Below are 27,808 nucleotides of genomic sequence, written 5' to 3'. Positions count from 1 at the left end.
ACAGGGTCAAAAGGCTAAAGTTAATGAAGTGATTAGGGGGTGTTGTCATGTCATCTCTTACGAAATAACATTAAATACCATTATTAATATATGTTTTCATTAGGTGTCAGAGGAGGGCTTATGGGAATAAATAAATAATTTAATTAATAAATAAATATTTTGACCAAAAGGGCAGGTGCTCCAGGCCCATACACCCCCTATGAAAACATTCATTCAACTTGAAACTTTTTACATTTTGTCACCTTACTACCTATGACTTTAGTACATCAATGCCCAGTCAAATCTGTGTACTCCTCACTGTTTTCGGTGTACCACTGGTTTAAAAAAGCAGGTTACCTTTCTCCTACTTTTTTGACACAGATCTTTCAGCTCCAGAATTGGTCTTCCACTCTCTAAAACCTCCTATTTTGACTGAAAATCCAGTTTAGAAAAATCCTTTTCCAGTTTTGAGAAGTAATCGTCCATTTTGATTTTCATCTAGAAAGAAAGAACAGATAAACTCTGAGCCAGTTTTCAAGGTTAGAGTCTGAAAGAGAGCACATATTATTAGTTACAGTAAAAGCTCAGTCAGTAGCTATGTCTAGGAAAGACATAGCTACTGAAAGACAGAGCCATGTGGATCATCTGTAGAGGGTGAGCATTAAGTTGTTGCCAGCAGAAGCTTGGACGATTCCCCTCTCCAGAAAAGTGTCACAGGTAGACACAGAGTCAGGCCAGCTGTAGCTTCTAGGAAGAGAAAAGAGAGAGAACATAAAGTTAAGAGCTGAAATAACAGCAAATAATGGAAAATTGGAGAGTAGTAAGAGATTGTAGCGGAGAGAGTGAAAGTGATGTCCTCCAGCAGCATAAGCCTATTGCAGCATAACTACAGAGATAGCTCAGGATAACCTAAGCCACTCTAACTATAAGCTTTATCAAAAAGGAAAGTTTTAAGTCTAGCCTTAAAAGTAGACAGGGTGTCTGCCTCACGGACTAAAACTGGGAGCTGGTACCACAGGAGAGGAGCCTGATAACTAAAGGATCTGCCTCCCATTCTACTTCTTGAGACTCTAGGAACCACCAGTAAACTTGCAGTCTGAGAACGAAGTGCTCTGTTAGGAACGTATGGAACAATCAGATCTCTGATGTATGATGGAGCTAGATCATTAAGGGCTTTATATGTGAGGAGGAGAATTTTAAATTTTATTCTGGATTTAAAAGGGAGCCAATGAAGGGAAGCTAAAATAGGAGAAATATGATCTATCTTCTTACTCTGGCTGCAGCATTTTGAATCAGCTGAAGGCTTTTAACTGGATTTTGTGGACATCCTGATAGTAAAGAATTACAATAGTCCAGCCTTGAAGTAACAAATGCAAGGACTAGTTTTTCAGCGTCACTCCTGGACAGGATATTTCTAACTTTGGCAATGTTCCGAAGGTGAAAAAGGAAATCCTAGAAAGCTGTTTAATATGGGATTTAAATGACATGTCCTGATAAAAAATAACCACAAGGTTCTTTACTTTATTACCGGAGGTCAATTTAATGCCATCCAGGTTAAGTGATTGACTAAGCGGTTTCTTTTTCAAATACTCCAGTCCACAGATGACAGCTTCTGTCTTGTCTGAATTTAGAAGCAGAAAATTTAAAGTCATCCAAGTTTTTATGTCTTCAAGACATGCTTGTAGTCTATCTAACTGGTTGGGCTCATCAGGGTTTATGGATAAGTAAAGCTGAGTGTCATCAACTTAACAGTGAAAATTTATCCCATGCTGCCTGATAATTTGACCTATTGGAAGCATATATATAGTAAAGAGAATTGGCCCATTTACTGAACCCTGTGGTACTCCACAATTAACCCTGGAGTTTAAAGATGATTTATCATTTACATGAACAAACAGGAATCTGTCAGACAAATAAGATTTAAACCAGCCTAGTGATGTTCCCCTGATCCCTACAGCATATTCCAGCCTTTCTAAGAGAATATTTTGATCAACTGTATCAAATGCAGCACTGAGCTCTAACAGGACAAATACAGACACAAGTCTATTATCTGAGGGTAGGAGAATATCATTAGTGACTTTCAGCAGAGCTGTTTCAGTGCTATGATGAGCTCTGAAATCATCTGGTGTGACACTCTTTTAAACTAAGTGGCGCTGGGTGGCTAAGATGCTAGTATTCTTTTTCCAATCCTTTAAAGGAGGATGTTGTCATATTGTTTCGAACAGATTTGACCCACATGCAGAAAGCAATTCAGGAGACAGAGTTTTACGGTAATAAGTTTATTTACAGTGTAATGAAATTTGCAGGGAACTGGAACTGGGATACCAACTGTAAAATAAACAGAACGGTAAGCAAGGGATAACTCTGGATCTAAACTCTTAAATAATAATTCTGCCTTACTGGATTGATGGAGAAATCCTCCAGTGGAGAGACCCAGGGGGTTGTTTACCTGTGAGACTGGAGATGGTGAATACTGGTGTGCCAGGATGTTTAGTAGGTCCAAGAGTCTCTGAAGTTGGTGCAGTGGATGGAGGAGGGTGGACAGGGTTCGCAGAAGGAGATCCAAGGAACAAAGGAATCAGGAGGCTGCCAGCCAATGTGATCCAACAAAGCAATAGGAGGCTTGAGTCTTTGTTCATAGAGCTGGATAGCTTCCTTCCAGAAGACAGTAATCCAGGCAGGGTTCAATGCAGAAGGCAAAGTCAGGTTCAGGTAAACCTGCAAGGTAACAAATACAAAACTACCAAAGTACAAGGCAAGGTCAAGGCAAAGGTAATGTGGCTTGAGCTGTACCACTAAGGGAAACACTCTGGCAGTGAGTTGCTAGCAGCCTCCTCCTTAAATACTCCTCAGAAGATAATCAGGGGGATAGAGAACACCTGTCACCTCTCCTCCAGGTTCCACGCCATCTAGAGGGTAAGCACAGTAAACAGAACCAAACAAACAGACATGGCACAGATCTTGACAGATATAGAATATATATGAAATCAGCTTACAATAAACACAGTGTTGCATAAGCAATAAGCTTACCATATAGGTTACAGCACCTATTCCTGTGCTGTTATATCTCCAGAAAACCAGAACTAGCTTGTTATACGCAGTTACTACCCTGTCTTGCATTAGTGTGGTGGGGAGTGCTTTAGACAGATGCGTAATTGACTGATTTTCTGCTGTGGCCCTTAGAAAACAAAACAAAACAAAAAACACACATGTGCACATAATTTTCTAATTGAGAGTGGGGATCACCTGTGACTGACATTCTTCGTCAGACTGCATTAACCCTTAGTGATGTGTGCACTGTATACTTCGCAGTGATGGAAAGTGTTTTCATGGCATTAGGGTGGTACAGTTCAGTTTATAAATGTTGAATATATATTTTCTCATATAGAGAGGTGAAAACTTTTTTTCTATTCCATTTCTTTTCAAAAAAACCACTGCTTATTAAAGAAATATATGAAGCAATTTATGTTCTTCCCCTCTGTTTTGGCAAAATCATATCCAGCTGTGATCTCAAAACCAAGACACACCCCTAGCTTCTATTTAGGAACAGAAAAGGTTCTTGAAACTTTGAGAAAAGTAAAACATGTATTTTAGGTGTGTTGTGACTTAAACTCTATGCAAGTATACCCCCCCAGTCATTTGTTTAAAGGCAGGAAAAACAGCCAAGCCTTCTCTTCAAATAGAGTGATGTCAAAAGCACAACCTTGAGGCCTCCATGGGAAAAATAAAAGTGTCTTACTAAGGGCAAATTTCCGCTTCAAAATTATTCAAAGCACAGCCTTGCACAAAATATTCTGTCATGATTTGGGGGTGTTTTTGGGTTCTTCTTCTTATTATTATTCTTGATAGGTTTTGAATAATGCTTCTGTTTATTATTTTTCTGGTCATGCTTTAGTATTTGTCTTCTAGTCCATATTTTGTCAAGTTAGGGTTTTTGTATCTGGTTAGTTGCTTTAGTTTAATGGTTTACTAGTTATGTTTCTATTAGTTTGTATTCAAGAGTCTCTGTTTTGCTCCAGCCAAGTTTGGTTCTCTCCTGTCTGTCAATTAACTTTATTCGGTTCACCTGCACCTAGGTTTCAGTCTCCGCGTTTCACCTGGTTCTTGTTCTATATATACACATCTGTTCTGTTCATTCCTTGCGGAAACATTTTGGATCACCATCTTTATTGAGGTACTGTCCTTCGCCCATGCCAAGCCTGTCCATGTTTGTTTTTTGCCAACGTCTTCTTCAGTAAGTTTTTGTTCTATAAATCATTTCACTTACCGTCATGCTCCCTGCTCATCTGCATTCCGGGGTCTTCTGTTACGCAAGTCTTGACATATTCAAGCACTCTTCAAGTAGAACCCGGGGTTCAGGCCCACTGAGCAGTTTCTTATCACAAAGGCTTTGTGTAATTGGCTTAGACATATCAAATCAACTTTCTACAGAATTCTCAAGTAAGCAGGTATGACATTCTAATGGGCTTCCTCATTAGGTTTTCCGGGAGGGGGTAATGTGTTTGAAATTAATGTGACATTTTCAACTCCAAAGAGTTTCGGTTTTCAGTTAATTCCCCTGCTCTGTTGCTTACTGTGGAGGTAATTTATGCACAGTGGTGATCTAATTCAAAGCTGCGTTTTCTAAGCTGCTGGAATATGATTATCTGACACCAAGCAACATGTGTGTGGATATATCAACACAGAGAAAACAGCAACAGGATGGGCAAAAAACACCAACTTAACATGGTGTAAGAAGGTGCATAACCCGAGTGTACCAAACTTAAATTAATGGGAGACAATCTCCTTCAGGACTTTCGGGTATAGAGGGATTTTCATGGATTTATTGGTTCTAGTAAGTCATCCAGCTCCATTTCATCACACTGCCATCACCATGTTTGACTATCAATATGATGTGTTTCTTATTCTAAAATGTTTTGTTTGTTTTACATCATATGTAACAAAACACACATCTTCCAACCAGCTCCACCTTTGCTTTGCCAGACTACAGAGTTTTTTTTTTTTTTTCAAAAGGTTTCGGGAACCATTAAGATGTACTTGTACTCATCGTCTTCCGCTTTATCTGGGACCGGGTCACAGGGGGAGCTGACTAAGTAGAGACACCTCCTCCAGCTCTTCTGGTGTAAGCCCAAGGCATTTCCAGGCACGTCGAGAGACATAGTTTCTCCAGTGTGTCCTGGGCCGTTGGCTGGGTCTCCTCCTGATGGGACATGCCTAGAATACCTCCTGAAAAATTTGGGGCTTAATGGTATATGTAAATGTAAGCTGATCTTGGATTTATTTACATTATGGCATAATCATTTGCATTTTGAGATCTGTTTCATAATTTCATGTTGTCATATACAGGTCCTTCTCAAAATATTAGCATATTGTGATAAAGTTCATTATTTTCCATAATGTCATGATGAAAATTTAACATTCATATATTTTAGATTCATTGCACACTAACTGAAATATTTCAGGTCTTTTATTGTCTTAATACGGATGGTTGTGGCATACAGCTCATGAAAACCCGAAATTCCTATCTCACAAAATTAGCATATTTCATCCGACCAATAAAAGAAAAGTGTTTTTAATACAAAAAACGTCAACCTTCAAATAATCATGTACAGTTATGCACTCAATACTTAGTCGGGAATCATTTTGCAGAAATGACTGCTTCAATGCGTCGTGGCATGGAGGCAATCAGCCTGTGGCACTGCTGAAGTCTTATGGAGGCCCAGGATGCTTCGATAGCGGCCTTTAGCTCATCCAGAGTGTTGGGTCTTGAGTCTCTCAACGTTCTCTTCACAATATCCCACAGATTCTCTATGGGGTTCAGGTCAGGAGAGTTGGCAGGCCAATTGAGCACAGTGATACCATGGTCAGTAAACCATTTACCAGTGGTTTTGGCACTGTGAGCAGGTGCCAGGTCGTGTTGAAAAATGAAATCTTCATCTCCATAAAGCTTTTCAGCAGATGGAAGCATGAAGTGCTCCAAAATCTCCTGATAGCTAGCTGCATTGACCCTGCCCTTGATAAAACACAGTGGACCAACACCAGCAGCTGACACGGCACCCCAGACCAACACTGACTGTGGGTACTTGACACTGGACTTCTGGCATTTTGGCATTTCCTTCTCCCCAGTCTTCCTCCAGACTCTGGCACCTTGATTTCCGAATGACATGCAGAATTTGCTTTCATCCGAAAAAAGTACTTTGGACCACTGAGCAACAGTCCAGTGCTGCTTCTCTGTAGCCCAGGTCAGGCGCTTCTGCCGCTGTTTCTGGTTCAAAAATGGCTTGACCTGGGGAATGCGGCACCTGTAGCCCATTTCCTGCACACGCCTGTGCACGGTGGCTCTGGATGTTTCTACTCCAGACTCAGTCCACTGCTTCCGCAGGTCCCCCAAGGTCTGGAATCGGCCCTTCTCCACAATCTTCCTCAGGGTCCGGTCACCTCTTCTCGTTGTGCAGCGTTTTCTGCCACACTTTTTCCTTCCCACAGACTTCCCACTGAGGTGCCTTGATACAGCACTCTGGGAACAGCCTATTCGTTCAGAAATTTCTTTCTGTGTCTTACCCTCTTGCTTGAGGGTGTCAATAGTGGCCTTCTGGACAGCAGTCAGGTCGGCAGTCTTACCCATGATTGGGGTTTTGAGTGATGAACCAGGCTGGGAGTTTTAAAGGCCTCAGGAATCTTTTGCAGGTGTTTAGAGTTAACTCGTTGATTCAGATGATTAGGTTCATAGCTCGTTTAGAGACCCTTTTAATGATATGCTAATTTTGTGAGATAGGAATTTTGGGTTTTCATGAGCTATATGCCAAAATCATCTGTATTAAGACGATAAAAGACCTGAAATATTTCAGTTAGTGTGCAATGAATCTAAAATATATGAATGTTAAATTTTCATCATGACATTATGGAAAATAATGAACTTTATCACAATATGCTAATATTTTGAGAAGGACCTGTACGTGCTGTATAATGAATGCTTGATTTTACACGTTTGGTAATTATCAAGCCTAGGTGTGGTTAGTTATTTTGAATTCAGCTTTCCAAAAAAATAATTATGATTTGACAAAGGGCTGAGGGTTTATCTTTTGACTGGCGGCAGGTTAGTTTAGGTGTTTGTTTTTTTTCTGAGAAATGTACACCATAAGTTCAAGACTGCATTTTATGTTTATTCAGGCCATGTCTGATATTAAAACGTGTTTCCTGATCAGAAACATTTGTTGGGACCCCAGCGATGGTTTACAACATTAAAGGCCAGTAAGAAATTTTAGGCGAATCCAGCTAATTAAACACCATTAAGACCCATTTATCTAGAAAGGTTTGTTTCTTATTCAATACAATATTTCCTTAAATATTATTTTTATATTTTCTAAATAATATTTCTTTAATTATTATTTTAATAAATGAAGGCAGGTAATTAAACACCATTGAGAATTGGTCATCCAGCAGGTTGGTTTTATTCAGCAAATCATTCTTTAAAATGTTATTTTATTAAAATAATGTTTTATCTGATCTTGCATTGTGAATGCTTGTTTGAAGGTATACCAATTATTGTTGGTTCCAAGTTGGTTCCAAGACTAACTCAACTTCCTTTCCAGATTCTTCAAGATAATCCTTGGTTCTCAAACATAAACATTGCATAGTAATGTTGCATCACTCTTTCGGTCATGGTTTTCAACCATCTTTGATTTGTTTATATCGTACATAGCCCATTAGTCTTTCTTATTCTTTCATTTTGCTTGGTAGTTAAGTTGCGTTGTTTTAGCATAGTAAAGAGTTTGTTGATTGAAATATGTTTGACTTTGAGTTGACTTATTTTTGTTAATAAATTCTTGTATTTTAAGAAATTGTGTGAATTGATTCAGTGTGTGTACACAGTTTTGCTGTTCAATAATGTCAGAGCTCAGCTCATCCCTTTCAATTTTGTCCTAATACCACTGCCTTATTGTGCTGGTATTCACAGGACAACCCTTAACATACCGAAATATTATTTAATAAAACATTAAAGTATTAATGTTTTCCTATGATGCACAGATTTAGAGCTGTATATTTAGATAGACTACTAAATGTTTAACAAGAATAACATTTATTTTTCAGAGATCTGGGTAGCACTCTTTGCCTTGAACCCAATTAATCTTAAAGAGTTACTTAATCTCTCCAAGTAGTTACATGTAAACATGATTAGGCATAGTGTATTGCTGAAGCTACTGAACTAAAGCAGCAGCAGAAGATGCACTCTGTCTTCTTTCTTTGCAAAACGAAAGGATTAGTTTCCCCAGTTGAGTTTTATCCAACATTCTGCACTATTATCATCATTTCCCAGTAAGCAGAAGCTGTGTGGATACTCCCCAGAGAGCAGCACTGAGCTCTTCTAATGCCTTTTGTCATGTTCCCATGGAAACATTTCCATGGCATTCCCCATTACAGAAAGAGACACTTACACATCACTTTGGAAAAGCTTTCGGGGACATCTTCAAGACAGTCATAAAAAAAAAAAAAAAAAAGATCTACAAAAATAAATCACTGCAAAGGTCTTTTGCCTCAACTTCAAACATACATTTTCATTTCAGGGATATGTGGGACACTTTGATGAATTTTTATTCACTAAAATACGTCTTTTTTTTAGGAAAGGTAGGAATGTTTTATTTTGCTGTAGAAAATTATAAAAACAGCCAAGAAATTGTAAAACAATACACCACATGATGAAATGCACTATTGACTCATTTCACCAATCATAAATGAAAGATAACAAACAGCGCCTCTTAGCACCTCCTTGTCTCGGCCTATACGTCCTCCATCACCTCAAGTGCGACAGTGGCCGCTGCCCAAACGCTCCCTGCTTGCGGCGGCGGGGGGAGCGAATTTTCCAGAGGCCTGCTCGGCTCTGATTAAGTCATGTCTTATTATGCCGTCTCTGCACCCATGTAATGAGTCTGGTGTGAAGGTGATAAAGCTTTGATTAAACATGCAACATGGCTGTTATGACTTCTCAGACAGCCGTAATAAATAAACATACCTGCAGCGAATGCTGCGTTTTAACTCTTGCAGATAGGTTGGGCAACTTTTTGGCCGTCTTTTGCAAAAAAGCAAACCTGCTCCAATCAGGTGTGTGCTTCAATAAAGTTGGCAGGTCTTCAAGCAAAGTCATCATTCATATCCAAAGCACTGATTGCACCTTTATGACATATCATTACCTCTGTGACTAATGAGTCACAGAGGAATAGGTTGAGGTGAGGCTATCAATACTCTGGAGCTCTATAATTGGTGGACCTTTGCTGTGAATACGGGATGACTAATGATGGATCTCTTGGTTTTTAGATGTTGATTTTTAAGTAACTCATCACTTCCTTGTGACCTTTAATTGCACAAAATAGTAGTTGATACATTTTCAGAAGAAAAATTCTACAAAAGCTCAGATGTGAAGCATCGAGGAGTTCTTCATTTGCCTGCTGCTGATTAGTTTGGGTGGGACCAGATTAAACTGATTGGCAAAGGTTGATTACCGCTCAAATCACTTTAAACTTACCTTGATTAATGCTTGAGAAATCATCAAGAGCGCTAAACTATTGAGCCTCTGAAAAACAAATAGTTTGCTTTCTGAACCCTTTCTCAAACACACACTCACACACATCACAATTGTGTTTTGACAGTTTCATGTTGGGTCATCCCCACAGTGTAGAATGGTTGTGGTCTTATTTGTGATAAATACAAATTATCTCAATTAATTAGAATACTTGTAAGAAATATTCATTTTCTCTGATAATTTAAATATTATTTACAACCAATAAAAACTAATAATTAAAAACAAATAATAAATCAATTACTTTTTAATGGAGAAATGTTACCTGATAGTCATTAACACCCTCCACAAGACGTGAAGCCAAAAAAGGTACTCGTACTCGTAAGGCTCTTTACAGACTGTGGTGTCATAGCATAATAATAGGAAGTTCAGTGGAAGAAAAAACTGAGGCAGAAAAAGGTGCACAAGCAACAGAGTTGATAGACTGATCAGGCATGTGCATACTGCTTATATTTCCTTACACAAACTTATGAGCGGCATGATAGAAAATTATTTTAAATCATCACACTGTAATAAACTTTATGTCTCTTAACTAACTAAAAAACTCATTATAACAAGTGGTTGAAAAGATAAAATAAGTTAATTTAACCTTAGGAAGCTGTCAGTTTTTACAGTGTGTCAAAGCATCTACTAAACGTCTCCTTGTCAGGTACATTTGATGCTTAGATGGAATGAAGCAACTCCTTTTTTACCCAAAACGTTAGGTATAAAAACGACGAAGAGTGCAAAAGTATGAAAATACACATTTCACTGCTTCTGTTGTTTGTGTAAATATTTCAAAAGAAATATATGATGCTATTTCCCTTGTTTTAGAATTCATAATGATGCCAAACCTAATACACTAGATGGTTATTCATTACCAAAAGATATTCAAACTGATTAAATATGTGTATTAATTGGAACCACATATAAAACCTTTTCCAGAGTTACACTTGGAAAAACCTTAATTATTACAATTTAGAAAGTTGTGGGTTAGGCATTTCAGATGTTTCTGTAATTTTCATTACAGAAACATCTGAAATGCAGTTCTATCCCATACTCAAATATCCCTTTTGCAAAAACACTGTTCGTAGCCCGTTCTGCTTTCCGAACGTGATTTTGAACCAGTGATGCGTATTTTCACCAACAAAAAGAGGAGCACAAACTCTTGTTCAACTTGGGCACCGCAGAATACTTGGTTCTTCTGCGTGAACCACAATGTCCCCCGTGGCCCGGCCGAAGCTACAAATAGAAGCAGCAAGTGAAGCGGCGAAGACGAAGAACATACCATATAAACATTATTTTAAACATTATTTAAACACGCATTGAATAACTACTCGTTTCTGTACACTTGCAGATGCTGACCATATGCAAATAAAAACATTGTACATACAGTACCATTGTCCTTGCACAGAGTCGTTATCTCCTTTTCTGTAAGTGTAGTTTATGGACGCTCAGTTTTTGCATTAAAAGGAACATTGAGTGCAGATTAGCAAGCACCATGGTCGCGCTACCACGTTTCCCCCCGCTTTGTGTGATGCCCACCGTTGATGAGTCATGCTTGGTTCCCAAAACTGGTGAAAAGGCATGTTAGTGTCGAACAAATGAGAAATATGAGAAAAAGCATGAGATGATGTACATTTTGAGTCAGTACATTTCATAATTCTGGTGCTGCCTGAAGATGAAGCTGTGATGTTATTAGCTGACCTATGTTCCAGATCTTTATCTTTATCATTAACTGTAGGTAGTCACAGAAAGATAGAGAAAACAAATAGAAGCTGCAATGGGAATTTTCGTCAAAAAGCTGTGAAGGGTTTAGACATACAAGACAGCATAAGTAGCTCCAGTATTCAAGAAAGTAAGCTTCTGTTTGAAAAAAAGAAAATATGCAACAGAGGCCAAAGTCAATGAACACAAAACTCTGAAGGAAGGATGCAGTTTTTTCAGTAAATTAAATCTAGAAAACATAACCCTGAAATCAAAGTGATTCTGACACTTGTGTTTAAATTATGGCTTTTCCTAAGAGAGCAATACACTTTTTTTATAGTTAAAACACACATCAGGACTGTCATCCTAAGGCAAGTAACTTGATGTAAGTCCTGATGGACAGAAACCCATAAAGCAATACAGTCCTCTCCTGACATTCCCTTTTACAATTATGTAACATGATTGCTTGCCAACTGGTAGCAGGAAGCAATTGACAGTTTTATCATAGTATGGACAAAAGTAATTTATTTGGCAAAGTCCTCTTTGTGCTGCTACATGAAATGAATCATTCAAATAAAACAACTAAATAACATAAAGATGGCACCCAGCTGGGGTGTTCATAGTGACAGTTCACAGTCTTCCAGTACCAGCAGAAATGGAGGTTTCTTTACTCTGAAACATAAGATAACTGAGTTTAATGTCAGAAACGGATGTTTTATGCAGAGGTGCTCACACTGTCTAAGCTGTTAAAGGAATAGAATCTTACACTGTTAACAACTGTGCTACATGAACATATCCATTTATTGTTTAGGTCAAGAATGCAAAATGGTTAACTATTATTGCAAGGTCTGTCCATATGGCTGGAAAACTCATCCTTTAACCTTTTTGTCACTTTGAAGTCCCAAAGTCGGATCGTTTTGTTTTTACGCCATTTTATTTTCCAGGTAGAGCCATGAAGCAGATATACAAATAAACAAAACCCGTTGGTGCATCTTATTTTCACTATTCATAGTTTCATATCTCTGTTCTTGGTTGAACCAGTAAATATATTCTGCTAGAATTTAAATAATAAAAGAATCCTGAAAAATCTGTTCAGTCTTTTTACTGTTTTCTTAATCACATTTAATGGCAGTTTAATCAGGATTATTCAAAACTTTCACTTTGTTTTTGTTTTTAGTCAATTTAGGGATTGACTTGATGGATATGCTTTAGATCATTGTCCTGCTGCATAACCCAAATATGCTTGAGCTTATGGTCACAAAGTGTTGAGCAGACATACTCCTTCAGGACTTTCTAGCAGAGGGCAGATTTGATAGTTTTATCATTTATGAGAAGTACAACTCCCAAGACAATCAGGCAACCCCAGACTGACAAACTACCACTTCTATGTTTAACTATAGGTATGACATTCTTTTCTGAAATACTGTGTTAGTTTTATTCTACATGTACAAGTACATCTCAAAAAATTTGAATATCATGAAATAGTTTTATATTTTTTTCACTCATTTCAGAAATTGACACCCATATATTTTATCGGTACCTTACACATACAAGTGAAAGTTTTCAAGCCTTTATTTCTTGTAATTTGTATGATTATGGCTTATATTTAATGAAATATGACAATTTATATTAATTAATAATCAATGTCAGATCTCAGGTTAAATATACTGACAAGTTTGCTTGTTGGAATATGTTTATTTTATGTTTATTTTACTGGTTGCTATTTGTGTTTAAGTTAATTTAATTTATTTGGAACTGGAAATTTAATTTAATGTTTACCAAACACTTTTTTGTATGGTATTTGGATATTTGTTCGTTTGTTATAAGCATTTCTGAAATTGATTTATTTACCGAAATCCTTGTCTGAAATAAAAAAAAAACAAACAAAAAAAAAAATAATCCAAAACATCAGTCTCTCAGAAAATTTGAATATTGTAAAACAGTTAAGTATTGGAAACACATGGTTTCACACCCTAATCAGCTAATTAATTCAAACACCTACAAAGGTTTCCTGAACCTCTAATGGTCTGGGTCTGGGTCAGCAGGCTACACAACCATGAGGAAGACCGCTGACTTGACAAATGTCCAGAAGACATTGGTGACTGATGACCTCCATAAGGAGGGTAAGCCACAAAAGGTATTTGCTAAAGAAGCTGGTTGTTCACAGAGTTCTGTATCCAAGCATATTCGAGGGAAGTTGAGTGGAAGAAAAAGTGTGATAGAAAAAGGTGTACCAGCTACAGTGTTAACTGCAACCTTAGGATTGTGATGCAAAATCCATTCAAGAAGGGGACTGAGACTGAAGTCAGTACATCAAGAGCCACTATGCACAGACGGTGATTATTTGGGGTGCCATGTCATTTACTGGTGTTGGGCCACTGAATTTTCTGAAGTCTACAGTCAACACAGCCATCTTGAAGGACATTTTAGAGCACTTCATGCCTCATTCAGCTAAAAATCTTTATGGAGATGCTCATTTCATTTTCCAGCTGGACTTGGTACCAGCCCACACTGCCAAAGGTACTTAAAACTGGTTCAACGACCGTGGTGTGATCACCTCCATGCCACGCCACACTGATGCAGTCATTCATGTAACATGAGTCCAACCAAGTATTGAGTGCAAATGAACATCATTTTCAGAAGTCTGTCATTTTTGTTTATTTTTAATTTTTATTGATCTTATATTATATTCTAATTTTCTGAGACACTAAACTTTGGGTTTTCGTTATCTAAGCAATAATCATCAAAATTAAAAGAAATAAAGGTTTGAAATATTGCAGTCTGTGTAATTAATCTACAAAATATTAGTTTTACTTTCTGAAATAAGCGCACTGAGCGGGAGCAAATTAGCTTTATCGGTTAACCAAAATAAGCTGCCAAACCCCAGTAACACAAGTACAATCAACCATCCACCCATTCATACACACATTCACATACTGACACTGGTAGGCTACATTGTGGCCACAGCTGCCCTGGGGCAAACTGACAGAAGTGGGGCTGCCATACAATTGCCGCCACCGCGATGACCACCAACGACAACGACTGGGAGAGACAGAGCAGGGGTTCGAACTGGCAACCCACCAGTTACAGGATGAACACCTACCACCTGTGTCCCTTTCGCCCGTACTTTCTTATGGATTTAAAAAACAAAAACATGGAACTTAAAAAGAACATTAAACTTATAATGTACATAGCGGTGGCACGACATATAATTTTGCTGACTGAGCTTCTTCACAGCTAACTAGCTGTTTGTCATTCTCACAGCTAAGTAATATATTGGTGAAAGTAAGCACTAGCCAATGTTTGGGTTTAAACTATATTGTGTTTCCAAAGTTTAGTGTAAAATAAACTGAGATTTATTTAATCCAAATAAATAAACAAGCTGCTTACAGTAACAGGTGACACCTGCAGTGCTTTAGATGTTCTGGGTTCATTATGACCTCTTGGATGTGTTGCTAATACGCAAGAGTAATTTTGCCAGGTGGACCCCTAGTGAAGTTTCATCACTGTTCAGCGTTTTCTCTTTTTGTTGATAATGCTTCTCACTGAATTTCTTTAGATTAGGCCTTGGTGTGTTGCTTTTTTTTTTTAACTTTAGCCTACTTCATGTTGTCAGACATCTTGATACTTCATGTGATTTTGAAGTTATTTCATGCCTTTTACCTCATTTCTACCAGAGGAGCCAATAACTGTGCTTCATATCTACTCCTAGAATTTCAAACATTTAGACAGAGTATCAGTAAACATATGAAATGTAAATTGTTGTGAACACCATATAAAGCATAACTTGAAATTGTATATAGGTAAGTACTTGTAATATGGATATAAAGTAGTTATACTTCATATTTTAGGAACATTGCCTGGTAATCTGAAAAGTTAATCAGCTTTTGATTACACAGTATGTTCCCACTGAAGAATTGAGTTTCTGATAACATGAACATTTAATGAACATTTCAAACCTATTTGATATCAAAATGTTCTGCATTTGGTTTAAATAAAATATATTTACCGAGGCTATCAACCACAACAACCCCCAGACGTAACTAAGCTTCTGGATCATGCTGCAGCTGCCTCTTGCCATGGGAGTTACCTTTGATGTAATATTGTAAGATTTCATTTGATTAGACTGGTTTGATTGGGGGAAGTCATCCATCTTGCCCCATGAGTATGCGGAGCATTTTGTATTATTGACTCACTGCTCTAACTGGCAGAATTTCAGAGGTATTTATGCACCATTTCAATGTCGACTCTGAAATTGTGAGGGACCATTTTGGTGGTGGAGCTGGGACCCATGTGGAGAGAGCAGGCCTGGAATCTGAAAGTCAGATATCAGAGGAGTCAGTGAAGAGGAGAACTTTGCTCCAAATGCAGATTCTACACTGGAGTGGAATATCGAATGCTCAAATCTCTTTCAGGGGAATTAGAAGTGTGACTGAAAGAAGGGAGTGCTTCTCTGCCAAAATGATGCCAAACTTACAATAACCCCCTTCACATTTTTTCAAGGAGAGTTCTGCCAGGCTCTTTTCTCTAATATCCACATAAAAGTTAGGAATGGCAAATGGATGAGCTGCAAGCTTGGGATCAAACAGGTGAGAATTCAAAATGTGAGCATCAGGATTCGTACAATGAACCAGCTCGTGCATGGTTACATCCATCTATTCCTGAGATTCAGAAACAACAAGGCGTAAAATAAACATATTCATCACAGGGGTTGGGGAAATAAATTAAAACAGCAGAAAGAGATGTCACTGAATGTCATCAAATTAAAGTATATTCAACATAAAACATGACTTCCACCTTGGCAAGAAAATCTGTTTTGTCTGCCGCTTCAGGAAAATGAAATATGCCCAATGAGTCATCACTTGTGGAAATATAGTGATTTAGTTATAGAGAGGTGCTAAGTTATTTATTGGCTGTCAGCGTCTGCTTTTAGTTCAATTTAATTTCCCAGTGCAGTAGAAAACAGTGAAGGTGCCGGAGGAAAAGTTGAGAGACATGCCAATATTTGTGACAACTGAAAATACAAAACATGTCAAAAAACTCTTCCTTTCACAGACGTACAATGCAAACATTTATCCTGGTTTATGCTGGACAGTGAAGGCATTAAAAACGTGCAACAGAATGACGTCGTGCTGGAAGAAAAAAAAAAGCTTAAAGCTTTGGGTATGGACCCCTCTAAGCTAACTGTAAATGCAAGGTAATACGAAGATGTAATACAGCCAGCTGTCCTGAAGCTCTGCTGTGACCTGGCCTTAAGAGGTTACAAGTAGCGAAGTACAGATTAAAGCAAAAACTTCATCCAACACAGTGTGGAGGGACACATTTGAACTAATCATGAGGTATCATGAGATACTGCGGCAGCATTTCTAAAGCTATAAATCATGTACTTCAACTATGTGTATGTAATCACTAAAAAAGTACAGGTTATGTTTTACATTGTTATCGTGTTCCCCTGCAACAGATACTCCAGAATAACTGTCTGTTACTTTTGAAAGTGTGCTTTTCACTCTTCAGAGCAAATTGCCTAAATCATAAGCCTACCAATAATTTAAAAACTTTTTTTTCCTTTCCCATAGAAAGTACTCCTGGCTTAGTGATTCTTTGTTTAGCTGTGTCTCTTTCCTGAATAGTTTTTGACAGAGCTATTGCTGCCACTGTGTACTAGCTCTCTTTTCCTTTTGATAGACAGTCCACTTGACCCAGTTCTTCTGTGTTAAGCAGTACCTCTCTCCTGTAAGGAGTCTCTGCTGTATGACAAATGGTTCATTTAAAAACGCTGTCATCACATGATTACCCAAAATGAACTGCTGGAAAATCATTGACTCAATTCCAATAGCTGGTCTTGTTTAGGCAGATAGGCTGTACATGATCAACTGGATGCTCTGTATTATGCATTTGATTGGAAAGAACTATGTTGTATGGTTCTAAATGGATCAGTTGATGTACACCAATTTAGATTTCATATGATTGGATATAAACAGGTTCCTTGAGACAGCATTTACACTGACTGAATTAATTTATAAGTAGGAACTGCAAAAAGCTCAAGAACAAGATGTCTTTACAACGATTTAACTCCATCCTTGCATAGTTAAATGACACCTATGCCAATTATTTAAATATGGTCTTGATGATCTCATAAACCTGTGATTAAGTTATTCATTTGTAACTAGGACAAGCCTAGCAGAACCTTGAATCTGTTTCAAATATCAGATCTGTAAAATTAAAACATTTGAACATTTAGAGAATAAAGCGTTTGTAAAATATTGACCTTGATAACGACAGTGTTATTTAAAAGAATCCTCACTGCCAAAGGGCCTTGGTCCTGAAAGAGTTCAGATTCTTTTAGCAAGACATTGTTTTCAATTTGTAAATGCTGCCGCTCAATATGTTAACATGGATTATAGGGTTTGTTTGAATTCAGAAAATATACCAACAGATGTTCTGTTCATACCAACTGGATCATAACTGGGCTAAAAGAAAAAAGAAAAAAAAACATCTCAACGTCTTTACCAAAGTAAACACTTTTTTTTCTCTCTTTTCTGTTATTGGGGAGCATTAAAACACATTCAGAAAAATACACAGAAAAAGACACATTTAACCCTCCCCGCCCTCACCTCTCCTATGAAATAAGCCTTTTAAATGCAAATCACTAGAAGAGGCAACTGGGTTTTTACTGCAGATTTCATTGACTGCTGTAAGAGTGGTGGTGGGGTGCAGATATTTTGCTCTGAATGCGCAGCTGCCCTTATCCAGCTATGCATAAGGGCAGCTATGCATTGATATTCAAACAAAGCAACTGTTTCAAAAAATTGACAGAAAAGCTTTTGGATGAATGGATGTTGTGAATTTAAACAGCTATAGACACTGGAATTAGGACTTAAACGCAGCTTGTAATGTATGGGTCTGATGATCTCAGGTTTGTTTTACTTTTAGGTGTCTCTGTGATTTCAAGACTCTCTGCTCAGATATCGGCAGCATATTGAGTCATGGTCTGTGGTTTCAGGGAATAACTTTGACCTGTGTCTAAATGCTCCTACAGACTGGACTCTGCTTAATTTGAAATAAAACCTCTCTTACCGATGTTCAGATGTAATACTGGCTAAATGCGAGCTGCAGTACCACTATAACATGAGCCAGTAAAATCTATGCACTAGCAGTCCTCTGCACAGATCACTGCAGGCACCCGGCCCAGTTCTGTTCTGGGGCGGCGTGTCACTGCCATCTAGTGACCATAAAGTAAAACACACATTTTCCATGTTGAAATTCCATACTTTTCCATGCTGAATTTTGCCAAATTCTCAATCCTTAAAATGTTTCAAATGTTTAAATAGAAAAGTTCACTTTACATTAGGAAAGAAAGAAAGAAAATAGAGGGAAGGAATGATGAAAGGAGTGAGGTAACAAAGAAGGAAGAACTGACAAGGAAGGAAAAATGAAGAAATTGAAGGATGGACAAAAGAAGAGGGAGAACATGAAAAATAGGAAGGGGGAAAGAGGGAATGAGGTAGAAAATGAATGAATGAAGCACAAAAGTAAAAGAAGTAGAGCTGTAAGGAAGCAAAGAATAAGGTGAAAATGAAGAAAATAGGAAGAAAAATACTATAGAGAAGCAAAATTTTGACAAAAGAACCAGTATTTTTCCATAAAAATCCAGTCTTAAAAAACTTGTGAATCAAATAAAAATGTTCTAGGCTGCACAGGAACTCTGACCCCAGAAAGCATTTATAACATTCAGTTAAAATGGCCTGCAAATTGTTTCAAATAAGCTAAAAAAAAACTTGCAATATGCAGAGAAAAAGTCTTTTAATGATACAGTCATTCATTAATATCTCATTAAACTCAAGTGAGATAAAAATATACTTCTCAGAGTCAAACATGAACAAAAGCTCTGGACAGGAAATACTTGAATACAACTAAATCATTCAACACGTACTGTCTAAATGTTGCTCGTTATACACAGTTTTCTTTTGTCCCCAGCTTTCATCAGAGCCTTTATGGCCCTCGCCCTCATCTCCAACTCCAGCAGCTCCAGCTGCTGAATCGACGGCGAACAAACTGAAGCTCCACCTTGAACGGCTTCATCAACACCAGGAGGCTGCATCTTCCCACCACTTGGTTCTGCAGCTTCCTCTTTACTTGATGTTGAAGAGAGTGCTAAGATTTCACTGACGCTCTTGTCTATGTCGCTCTGAATGTCCTTCTTTGTATCTGGAGCCGCCAGCTCAGGGTTTCTGGAGGCCGTGTCAGATCGCTCACCGCCACCGTCGTCCGCTTTCACGGCCATCTCATCGGCTTTGACGGCCTGCTCCTCTTTTGGCCCCAAGATGTCGCTGTCGTAAACGTCTGCGTTTATGCTCAAGACGTCGCTCTCCTCGCCAGAGCCACCACCGTCTGTTCGAAGGAATTTTAATCAACTTTACAGTTTTTAGCGTTAAATGTCTGAGGAGGATCTTTCTCTATCATTTCAAAATAATTACCTTGCTTAGCGTCTTCGGTTTTAGCCGTTTCTTTCAAGCAGGACGTAGAGTCAACATTGTTATCCTGTCTGGAATAAAAAAAAAATATTAAAAAGGGTAAATACATATGCAGTTACCAAAAAGTACTTTTAACTTTGAAATTGAGATCTAAATGAGATAAATGATTGCTTACTGGCTCTCTAAAGTCCTTCCATCACTGTTTCCTGCAGTTAGCTCTTCCCCTGAAGGAACACAGCTTTATTTACGATCACAAAGCACAGTAATATTTTAATAATATTTGTCAAACTGGTCTAAAATCTTACCTGCTAAAATCTGAGTGAGATTTGTCTCTGAGATCGGTTCCAGCTGCTCCAAACAAAGAGTTTTGATTTCCTCTAAACTGCACTCCTGTTGATGATGAGTGTATAAATACGGGATTCAGAGGGTTAAGGGTTTTAAATCATTGCCTTTCCGTACACGCAAACTACCTTGAGCTCATCGGGCAGCATCTTCCGGACCTTCTTCTCCCCTAACACACAGAAACACTGCTCTAGCATCTCGTGTTTGTTGCTGATGTAAGCCTTGATGGGCTGGAAGGGCACGCTGAGGTCCAGTCCGCCTTCCTCGATGTCACTGCCAACCCGGTCCAGCTCAGGGTCGGCAAGCTCATCTTTGGCATTCTGCGACATGGAGAAAACAAGCCCTATGGTCAAATAGTCAGAATCCCATATTTTCCATACTAACATTTCCAGAGTTTTCAGTCCTGTTTTGACCAATTTTAAAGAATAAGTAAGAAATCTTGCCATGAGTTTAACCCTTCTATATTGGTTAGAATTCAAATATGGAATCCAGTAAAAAACACACACTGAAGGTAAGTAAAAAATAAAACAAAGAAATAAAGACCTAATAATTAAACTGTTAGCCCACACATGTCAACAGGTGTTTATGCTGACTGATGAAAGAAAAATAATTTCAAAAAATGATGTAAAGAAAAGTCTATTGTTGTCTGAACAAACGTTCCAGACCGAAAAAGGAATGCCGTAAAGTGAAATCCTCCCTGTGCAGTGCTGCAGTAACATTTTCATCACATACATGCAAACACACAGATGAGGGAAAAACTTAGTGCACCCTCTTTTAATTGTATGTACTTAGCTTAATATTGAATCCTTACCAGCTCCTAAACGCATGCAAATACTAATCCATAACAGCAGTTGCAAAAGATATTTTGCAATGTAATATAAGAAGTGTTTGCAGTAGTCTACTCTTACTGTTTCCTCTGAAATAAAGAGGAAACTTGTAGCCAAATGCGGCTGAAATGCAAGTACTCTACAGAAGATAAAAAATAATAACTTTTATTCTTGTATTTAGATAAACAGTAAAAAAAAAAAATGAATTGGAGGAAGATGCTTTTTTCATTCAAAGAATGAATTTTGCTTCATTTTTTCCCAGTATTGTGCACCCCTAGCACGTATTCGGCCTCATGGAAGAGTGGGAAGAAGAAATCCATTGCTGGGATAAAACAATGAGGGGTCACGTTTAAAGTTTTACACGAGCCATGCAGGGGGAACACCAATCATGTTGAAGAAGGTGGTCTAGTCAGATGAGACAAAAATCTAACTTTTTGGCCTACATGCAAAACATTATGCGTTTTGAGAAACTAACCCTGCACAACAGCCTGAACACACCATGCCAATAATGAAACATGGTGGTGGCAGCCTCATGCTGTGGGTATGCTTTTATTTAGCATGGAGAAGGAAGCTGGTCAGAAGATGGGAAGATGATGACGCTAAATACAGGTCAATCCTGGAAGGAAACCCGGCTGCAGGCGATCAGGGGTCTTCAACTCCAGCCCTCAAGAGCTGCTGTCTAGCAACGTTTAGATGCATCCCTCCTCCCACACACCCGAGTCAAATGGTTGAATTAAATCCTCACCATGGCACCATGGTCTGCAGAAGCCAGGTGATGAGCCATATAGTTAGTCTGAAATATATAGTTATAGTCTAAAAATTGCAGGATAGTAGCTCTTCAGGACTAGAGCAAAGGTTCACCATCTAGCAGAACAACAATCATTAATATACACCCAGAGCTACAATGGAAAGCTATCTATATCAAAGCATATTCATGTCTTAGGATAACCATGCAATTAAGAAACTACGACAAGATTTGTAAATGCAGATGTGTGATGGAGGTAAGAGAAATGCCCCCAAAAGACTCGCAGCTTGTAACTTTGCGTTGGTCTAGCACCTCAAATCCAAATACTTTTGCAAGGTAGTAGACGTAGAGTCGAAACAGGCTAAACTCGCAGCACCCTTAAGGCAACTTTAGCAGCAGCTAAACTGAATATAATGTGGGATAACATCTGAGTCCGAGTAATACATCTATGTTATCTCAGATATACAGGATAAGAAAATCATTTAGAAACAAAGAGGTCCCACTGCACACTGAAATGAACATGCTTCTTTCCATATCATCCGGTCTCATCTAGCATCATCTAATGTATCCGTCATTTATTGACTGGTGTAGTTTAGGACTGCAGCTCGGAGTGAGCACCAGTTCAAGGAGCTAACCTGCAGAATTTACCTCTAACTGTGACTCCGAGCTGCGATGTTTGTTGCTGTTCTGTCGCTCCTCTGAGTGCGAGTGTTTCCTTTTCTTCTCCGAGCCACTTGGTTTCTTTCTCAGCATAATTAAAAAAACAAACTAGATGCTGTAGCAGAAAGACCACTAGCTATCTTGGTTTATTTACAAATTACGTCAGAATGTGAGAGAATCATCTTCTTCTTCTTCCTGGCAGAGAGTGTTATGGTTCTCTACTGCCACCCACTGGCGAGGATCGTTGGCGAGAAATAAAAAAAAAAACAACTAATTTTCTTATTAGACAAGTTGAAAAATAATTCTGTTTCTTCAATGCTTTTTTTTTTTTTTTTTTTTTTTTTTTTTTTTTTTACGTTTTACCTCCAGTCATATTTTAACATTGAACCACAACATGTTTTATCGCTTCTAGATTACATCTGCCTTTGGGTTGCTTGTGTAGGTATGACCCTCAGTAAAATCATCACAGTTTATCAGTATTTAACAAAATGTACAAAAAAAAAAAAAAAAAAAAAAAAAAAAATTTTAAAGTTATTAGCTTTTATTTAAAACAAAAAAGCAACTGTTATTCCTGCTGCATCAAAAACAATTCAACATATTAGTTACAGGTTTTGATATTGTTATAAACCATTATTATTTAGTTATTTTGATATACAGACTCAATCAAAAATATGTAATAAATTGCTGCTAAAATACTATTATTAAAAAATGCTTAGTAGGGACAATAATATAGCTTATGCAATTCATGCTGCTCTTTATAGTGTAAGAGGCTGTTTAATTGATCCACTGGCTCAGACAGGAAGACAAGGTTGAATTAGTAAAAAAATGCATGCTATTACTCTGGGCACTCTGTGAAGTGTCATCAGACAGACAGCCTGGGGGAAGGCTTAGTGGCTTGTTTTTGCAAATTATGTAGTATTGACATACAAATGCATAGAGAGATGCAAAAGGAAAAGGTGCTCAGTATATTTTGTTACACTTACATTTTTCAGATTAACAAACAAGTATCCATGTCAGTACAAAACAGCATTTCATATTAACTTGGGTTGTAGATATGAACATTTATTTGATGATCTTAAAAATGTAAACTCAAATAAGAAAAAATCTTTTAAAAACACGCCACCTGGCACCAAATCCGATTTCAAATAATACAATTGGAACCGCCGAGAATGAAATAATCTGCATCAGCAAAACTAAATTTAAGCATCATATCTTTAAAGGAGAATATTAAATTATAATATTTTTAGGACCTGTACCTGATTCTTGCAGCAGCACGTTTTTAATTAGCTTGATGCTTTTCAGAGAGGACCTGCATACTAATGATACATTTCAGGTCATATTTGTAGTCTATGGGTTTCTCACTAAAATGTACAGTGAGAAAGACTGTACGTTTCACACTACCTCAAATACTATGAATTTATCCTCATTCCTATTACTATCTGGGTTACAGCTGTCTCTCAGTGTGGCAGGTGCCTTTCCTGTGAATCTCATGCAGCTTACTGAAGCACAAATACGAGAAATCTGCATCTCATCATATTTAAAACTCGCTCTCTACTCTAGCAACGGCTGAATCAAAAAACCTCTTCTTCAATTTTACATGCTCTTGCCATCCCCTTGGATTTTTTCTTTAGCGTTTTATAAAACACAGCATGTCAGATTCATTTCTGCAAAATAACTCAAACCTGCTCTTGCTCTTGCTATTTATATCTCTCGAGTCAAACTTCATAGCGGGTGACTGACTATGTTAACACACTGATACATATGAAAATGCAATATTTAGTTAATAAATGTATGGACTTGAAATCTGTGCAAAACCAAGTCAAATGTAGTACTCTGCTGAAAAACGTCTGTCTATCTATCTATCTATCTATCTATGTATCTATCTATCTATCTATCTATCTATCTATCTATCTATCTATCTATCTATCTATCTATCTATCTATCTATCTATCTATCTATCTATCTATCTATCTATCTATCTATCTATCTATCTATCTATCTATCTATCTATCTATCTATCTATCTATCTATCTATCTATCTATCTATCTATCTATCTATCTATCTATCTATCTATCTATCTATCTATCTATCTATCTATCTATCTATCTATCTATCTATCTATCTATCTATCTATCTATCTATCTATCTATCTATCTATCTATCTATCTATCTATCTATCTATCTATCTATCTATCTATCTATCTATCTATCTATCTATCTATCTATCTATCTATCTATCTATCTATCTATCTATCTATCTATCTATCTATCTATCTATCTATCTATCTATCTATCTATCTATCTATCTGTACTGTATGTGTGTGTATCATTTTTCTTCCACTTCACAAATAACCTCTATTTCATGTTGATCTATCACAAAAAATCCCATTAAACACATTTATGTTTTTGGTTTTAGCAAGACAAACTAAAAGGTTAATGCTAATGAATCTTAAAGGACAAGCTGTTTTTCAGCTTCTTCTTCTCGTTGTAACCAAAGTTCCTTGTTTTTTAAACTTAACTGGACTGAGACACAGATTTTGAGGTGGTGACGACACAAGCAAAGCAGTAAATCAGCCTAATTGGCTTCCCCGCCTTTGCCTGAAATAAAGCAGGAGCCAATGCTATGGCTGCCTGGGCGCCATGGAGACAGCTGTCTACCCATAATGCAGGTTGTTATCCTGATGCCTTTCGCCAAATTACGCCATGAATGTGGGGTGAGGTGTGCATCGATCACGGCCGTGCCTCAGCGAGTTTTCTTTGCAACATCTGCTCCCATGTGTCTGGATATCACCTCATTAAAGGGCATTAATGGAGCTGGCTCTGTGGACCAGGGTAGGTTGAGGCGGGCCTATGGGGGGAGCTGTGAAAAGAGTCTGAGGTATATCCAAATCTGTGTGTCTGACTAAATCCCGATAACTGCTGCCAAACCTATTCTCTCTGTGCAGTTTTGCAGTGAGGCAATTCTGACTAAAATCACACATTACCCAGTGACATTACATAGTAGTTACATAAAAACACCTCTTTATGCTTCAGTTTTTGTCTCCAAAAGTACATTACTGACTCTTTTCAGGGCGCAGTTATAACGGCCTTTATCTCAATTGTGTTTAACTCTGCAAATTTAACATATGGTGGCAATTAAAAGGAATTTGATAATAATTAAATTAAGTTTCATTTGATGGACAACACATTAATGTACACTGAGCTTCATGTGTAGGATTTTTTGGACATTTGCTCTTTTGCAACCTTAAGCTAAAGCCACATTTGCACACTAGTCACAAAAGGACTAAAATATCTCATTGTACAAATGTGTCAGTCAAGAGAAGATTGCAAAGAATGTCCACAGTATTATGTATACACCATGGTACAGGGAAGAGGGCCATTGTTAATTTAATATAAAATAGGACACCAGGGACATTACAAAATGGGACATTTCTCCAATATGGATGGAAAGGCCAGAGGGAAACTGGTCAGGGAAGTAACCAACAGCCCAACAGTAAAAGAGCAACGGGAATTTTCAAAAATTACTGACGGTGCTCTACAGGTCCTTCTCAAAATATTAGCATATTGTGATAAAGTTCATTATTTTCCACAATGTCATGATGAAAATTTAACATTCATATATTTTAGATTCATTGCACACTAACTGAAATATTTCAGGTCTTTTATTGTCTTAATACGGATGATTTTGGCATACAGCTCATGAAAACCCAAAATTCCTATCTCACAAAATTAGCATATCATTAAAAGGGTCTCTAAACGAGCTATGAACCTAATCATCTGAATCAACGAGTTAACTCTAAACACCTGCAAAAGATTTCTGAGGCCTTTAAAACTCCCAGCCTGGTTCATCACTCAAACCCCCAATCATGGGTAAGACTGCCAACCTGACTGCTGTCCAGAAGGCCACTATTGACACCCTCAAGCAAGAGGGTAAGACACAGAAAGAAATTTCTGAACAAATAGGCTGTTCCCAGAGTGCTGTATCAAGGCACCTCAGTGGGAAGTCTGTGGGAAGGAAAAAGTGTGGCAGAAAACGCTGCACAACGAGAAGAGGTGGCCGGACCCTGAGGAAGATTGTGGAGAAGGGCCGATTCCAGACCTTGGGGGACCTGCGGAAGCAGTGGACTGAGTCTGGAGTAGAAACATCCAGAGCCACCGTGCACAGGCGTGTGCAGGAAATGGGCTACAGGTGCCGCATTCCTCAGACCTGAGCTACAGAGAAGCAGCACTGGACTGTTGCTCAGTGGTCCAAAGTACTTTTTTTGGATGAAAGCAAATTCTGCATGTCATTCCGAAATCAAGGTGCCAGAGTCTGGAGGAAGACTGGGGAGAAGGAAATGCCAAAATGCCAGAAGTCCAGTGTCAAGTACCCACAGTCAGTGATGGTCTGGGGTGCCGTGCCAGCTGCTGGTGTTGGTCCACTGTGTTTTATCAAGGGCAGGGTCAATGCAGCTAGCTATCAGGAGATTTTGGAGCACTTCATGCTTCCATCTGCTGAAAAGCTTTATGGAGATGAAGATTTCATTTTTCAGCACGAACTGGCACCTGCTCACAGTGCCAAAACCACTGGTAAATGGTTTACTGACCATGGTATCACTGTGCTCAATTGGCCTGCCAACTCTCCTGACCTGAACCCCATAGAGAATCTGTGGGATATTGTGAAGAGAACGTTGAGAGACTCAAGACCCAACACTCTGGATGAGCTAAAGGCCGCTATCAAAGCATCCTGGGCCTCCATAAGACCTCAGCAGTGCCACAGGCTGATTGCCTCCATGCCACGCCGCATTGAAGCAGTCATTTCTGCAAAAGGATTCCCGACCAAGTGTTGAGTGCATAACTGTACATGATTATTTGAAGGTTGACGTTTTTTGTATTAAAAACACTTTTCTTTTATTGGTCGGATGAAATATGCTAATTTTGTGAGATAGGAATTTTGGGTTTTCATGAGCTGTATGCCACAATCATCCATATTAAGACAATAAAAGACCCGAAATATTTCAGTTAGTGTGCAATGAATCTAAAATATATGAATGTTAAATTGTCATCATGACATTATGGAAAATAATTAACTTTATCACAATATGCTAATATTTTGAGAAGGACCTGTACATGTGACAACAATCTCTTGTGCCACATCTTTGGACTAAGAAGAATGGATAGTGGATGCAAAGACTGATTAAAACAAACCTTAAAAATCTAATGGTATGTATGGCACAAAAGCCTTTCAGCATTATCAAAAGAACACCATGGTAATACATGGTGGTGGGACCATCATGCTCTGGGCTTACTTTTATTTATCAGAACCTTTAAGATGAAGAGAGATTTTACTTTTCAGCATTACTGTCAGTGCAAGCATACATCAACAAAACATGGCAACATGAGAGGAGACTTTAATTTTTGAAATAGCCAAGCCAGAGTCCATAACTAAATTGGACAAACAATGAGCTGGTTCTGCTCAAGAGGGCTGTGGACCAAATTAGTCCTCACAATCTGATTGGTTTGGAGAACCTTTGCAACTTT

At 38.1% G+C, this 27,808-nt stretch overlaps 1 protein-coding gene across 1 annotated transcript; it reads right to left on the bottom strand.

The window, feature by feature from the left end:
- Positions 1–19,025: 19,025 nt before the first annotated feature.
- LOC124880896 (caspase activity and apoptosis inhibitor 1) lies at positions 19,026–22,493 on the bottom strand. Its single transcript, XM_047386299.1, has 6 exons — positions 22,276–22,493; positions 20,184–20,375; positions 20,019–20,103; positions 19,889–19,937; positions 19,717–19,784; positions 19,026–19,630 (listed from the first exon to the last, which is right to left on the bottom strand). Exons 1-6 carry the CDS (start codon positions 22,378–22,380, stop codon positions 19,176–19,178), a joined length of 954 nt encoding a protein of 317 aa, XP_047242255.1. The 5' UTR covers positions 22,381–22,493; the 3' UTR covers positions 19,026–19,175.
- Positions 22,494–27,808: the final 5,315 nt, after the last annotated feature.

This window comes from Girardinichthys multiradiatus, chromosome 14 (genome assembly GCF_021462225.1).
Source record: "Girardinichthys multiradiatus isolate DD_20200921_A chromosome 14, DD_fGirMul_XY1, whole genome shotgun sequence".
NCBI classification, from domain to species: Eukaryota; Metazoa; Chordata; class Actinopteri; order Cyprinodontiformes; family Goodeidae; genus Girardinichthys; species Girardinichthys multiradiatus.
The sequence above is the reverse complement of the archived record's forward strand: the minus strand, read 5'-3'. Positions and strand labels throughout refer to the sequence as shown.

Excerpts from the sequence above, each read along its gene's own strand:
- LOC124880896 (XM_047386299.1), bottom strand. The coding sequence starts at position 22,380 with ATGCTGAGAAAGAAACCAAGTGGCTCGGAGAAGAAAAGGAAACACTCG. Across the intron at positions 20,104-20,183 it reads TGCTGCCCGATGAGCTCAAG|GAGTGCAGTTTAGAGGAAAT; the intron begins GTAGTTTGCGTG and ends CATCATCAACAG. Across the intron at positions 19,938-20,018 it reads TCTCACTCAGATTTTAGCAG|GGGAAGAGCTAACTGCAGGA; the intron begins GTAAGATTTTAG and ends GTGTTCCTTCAG.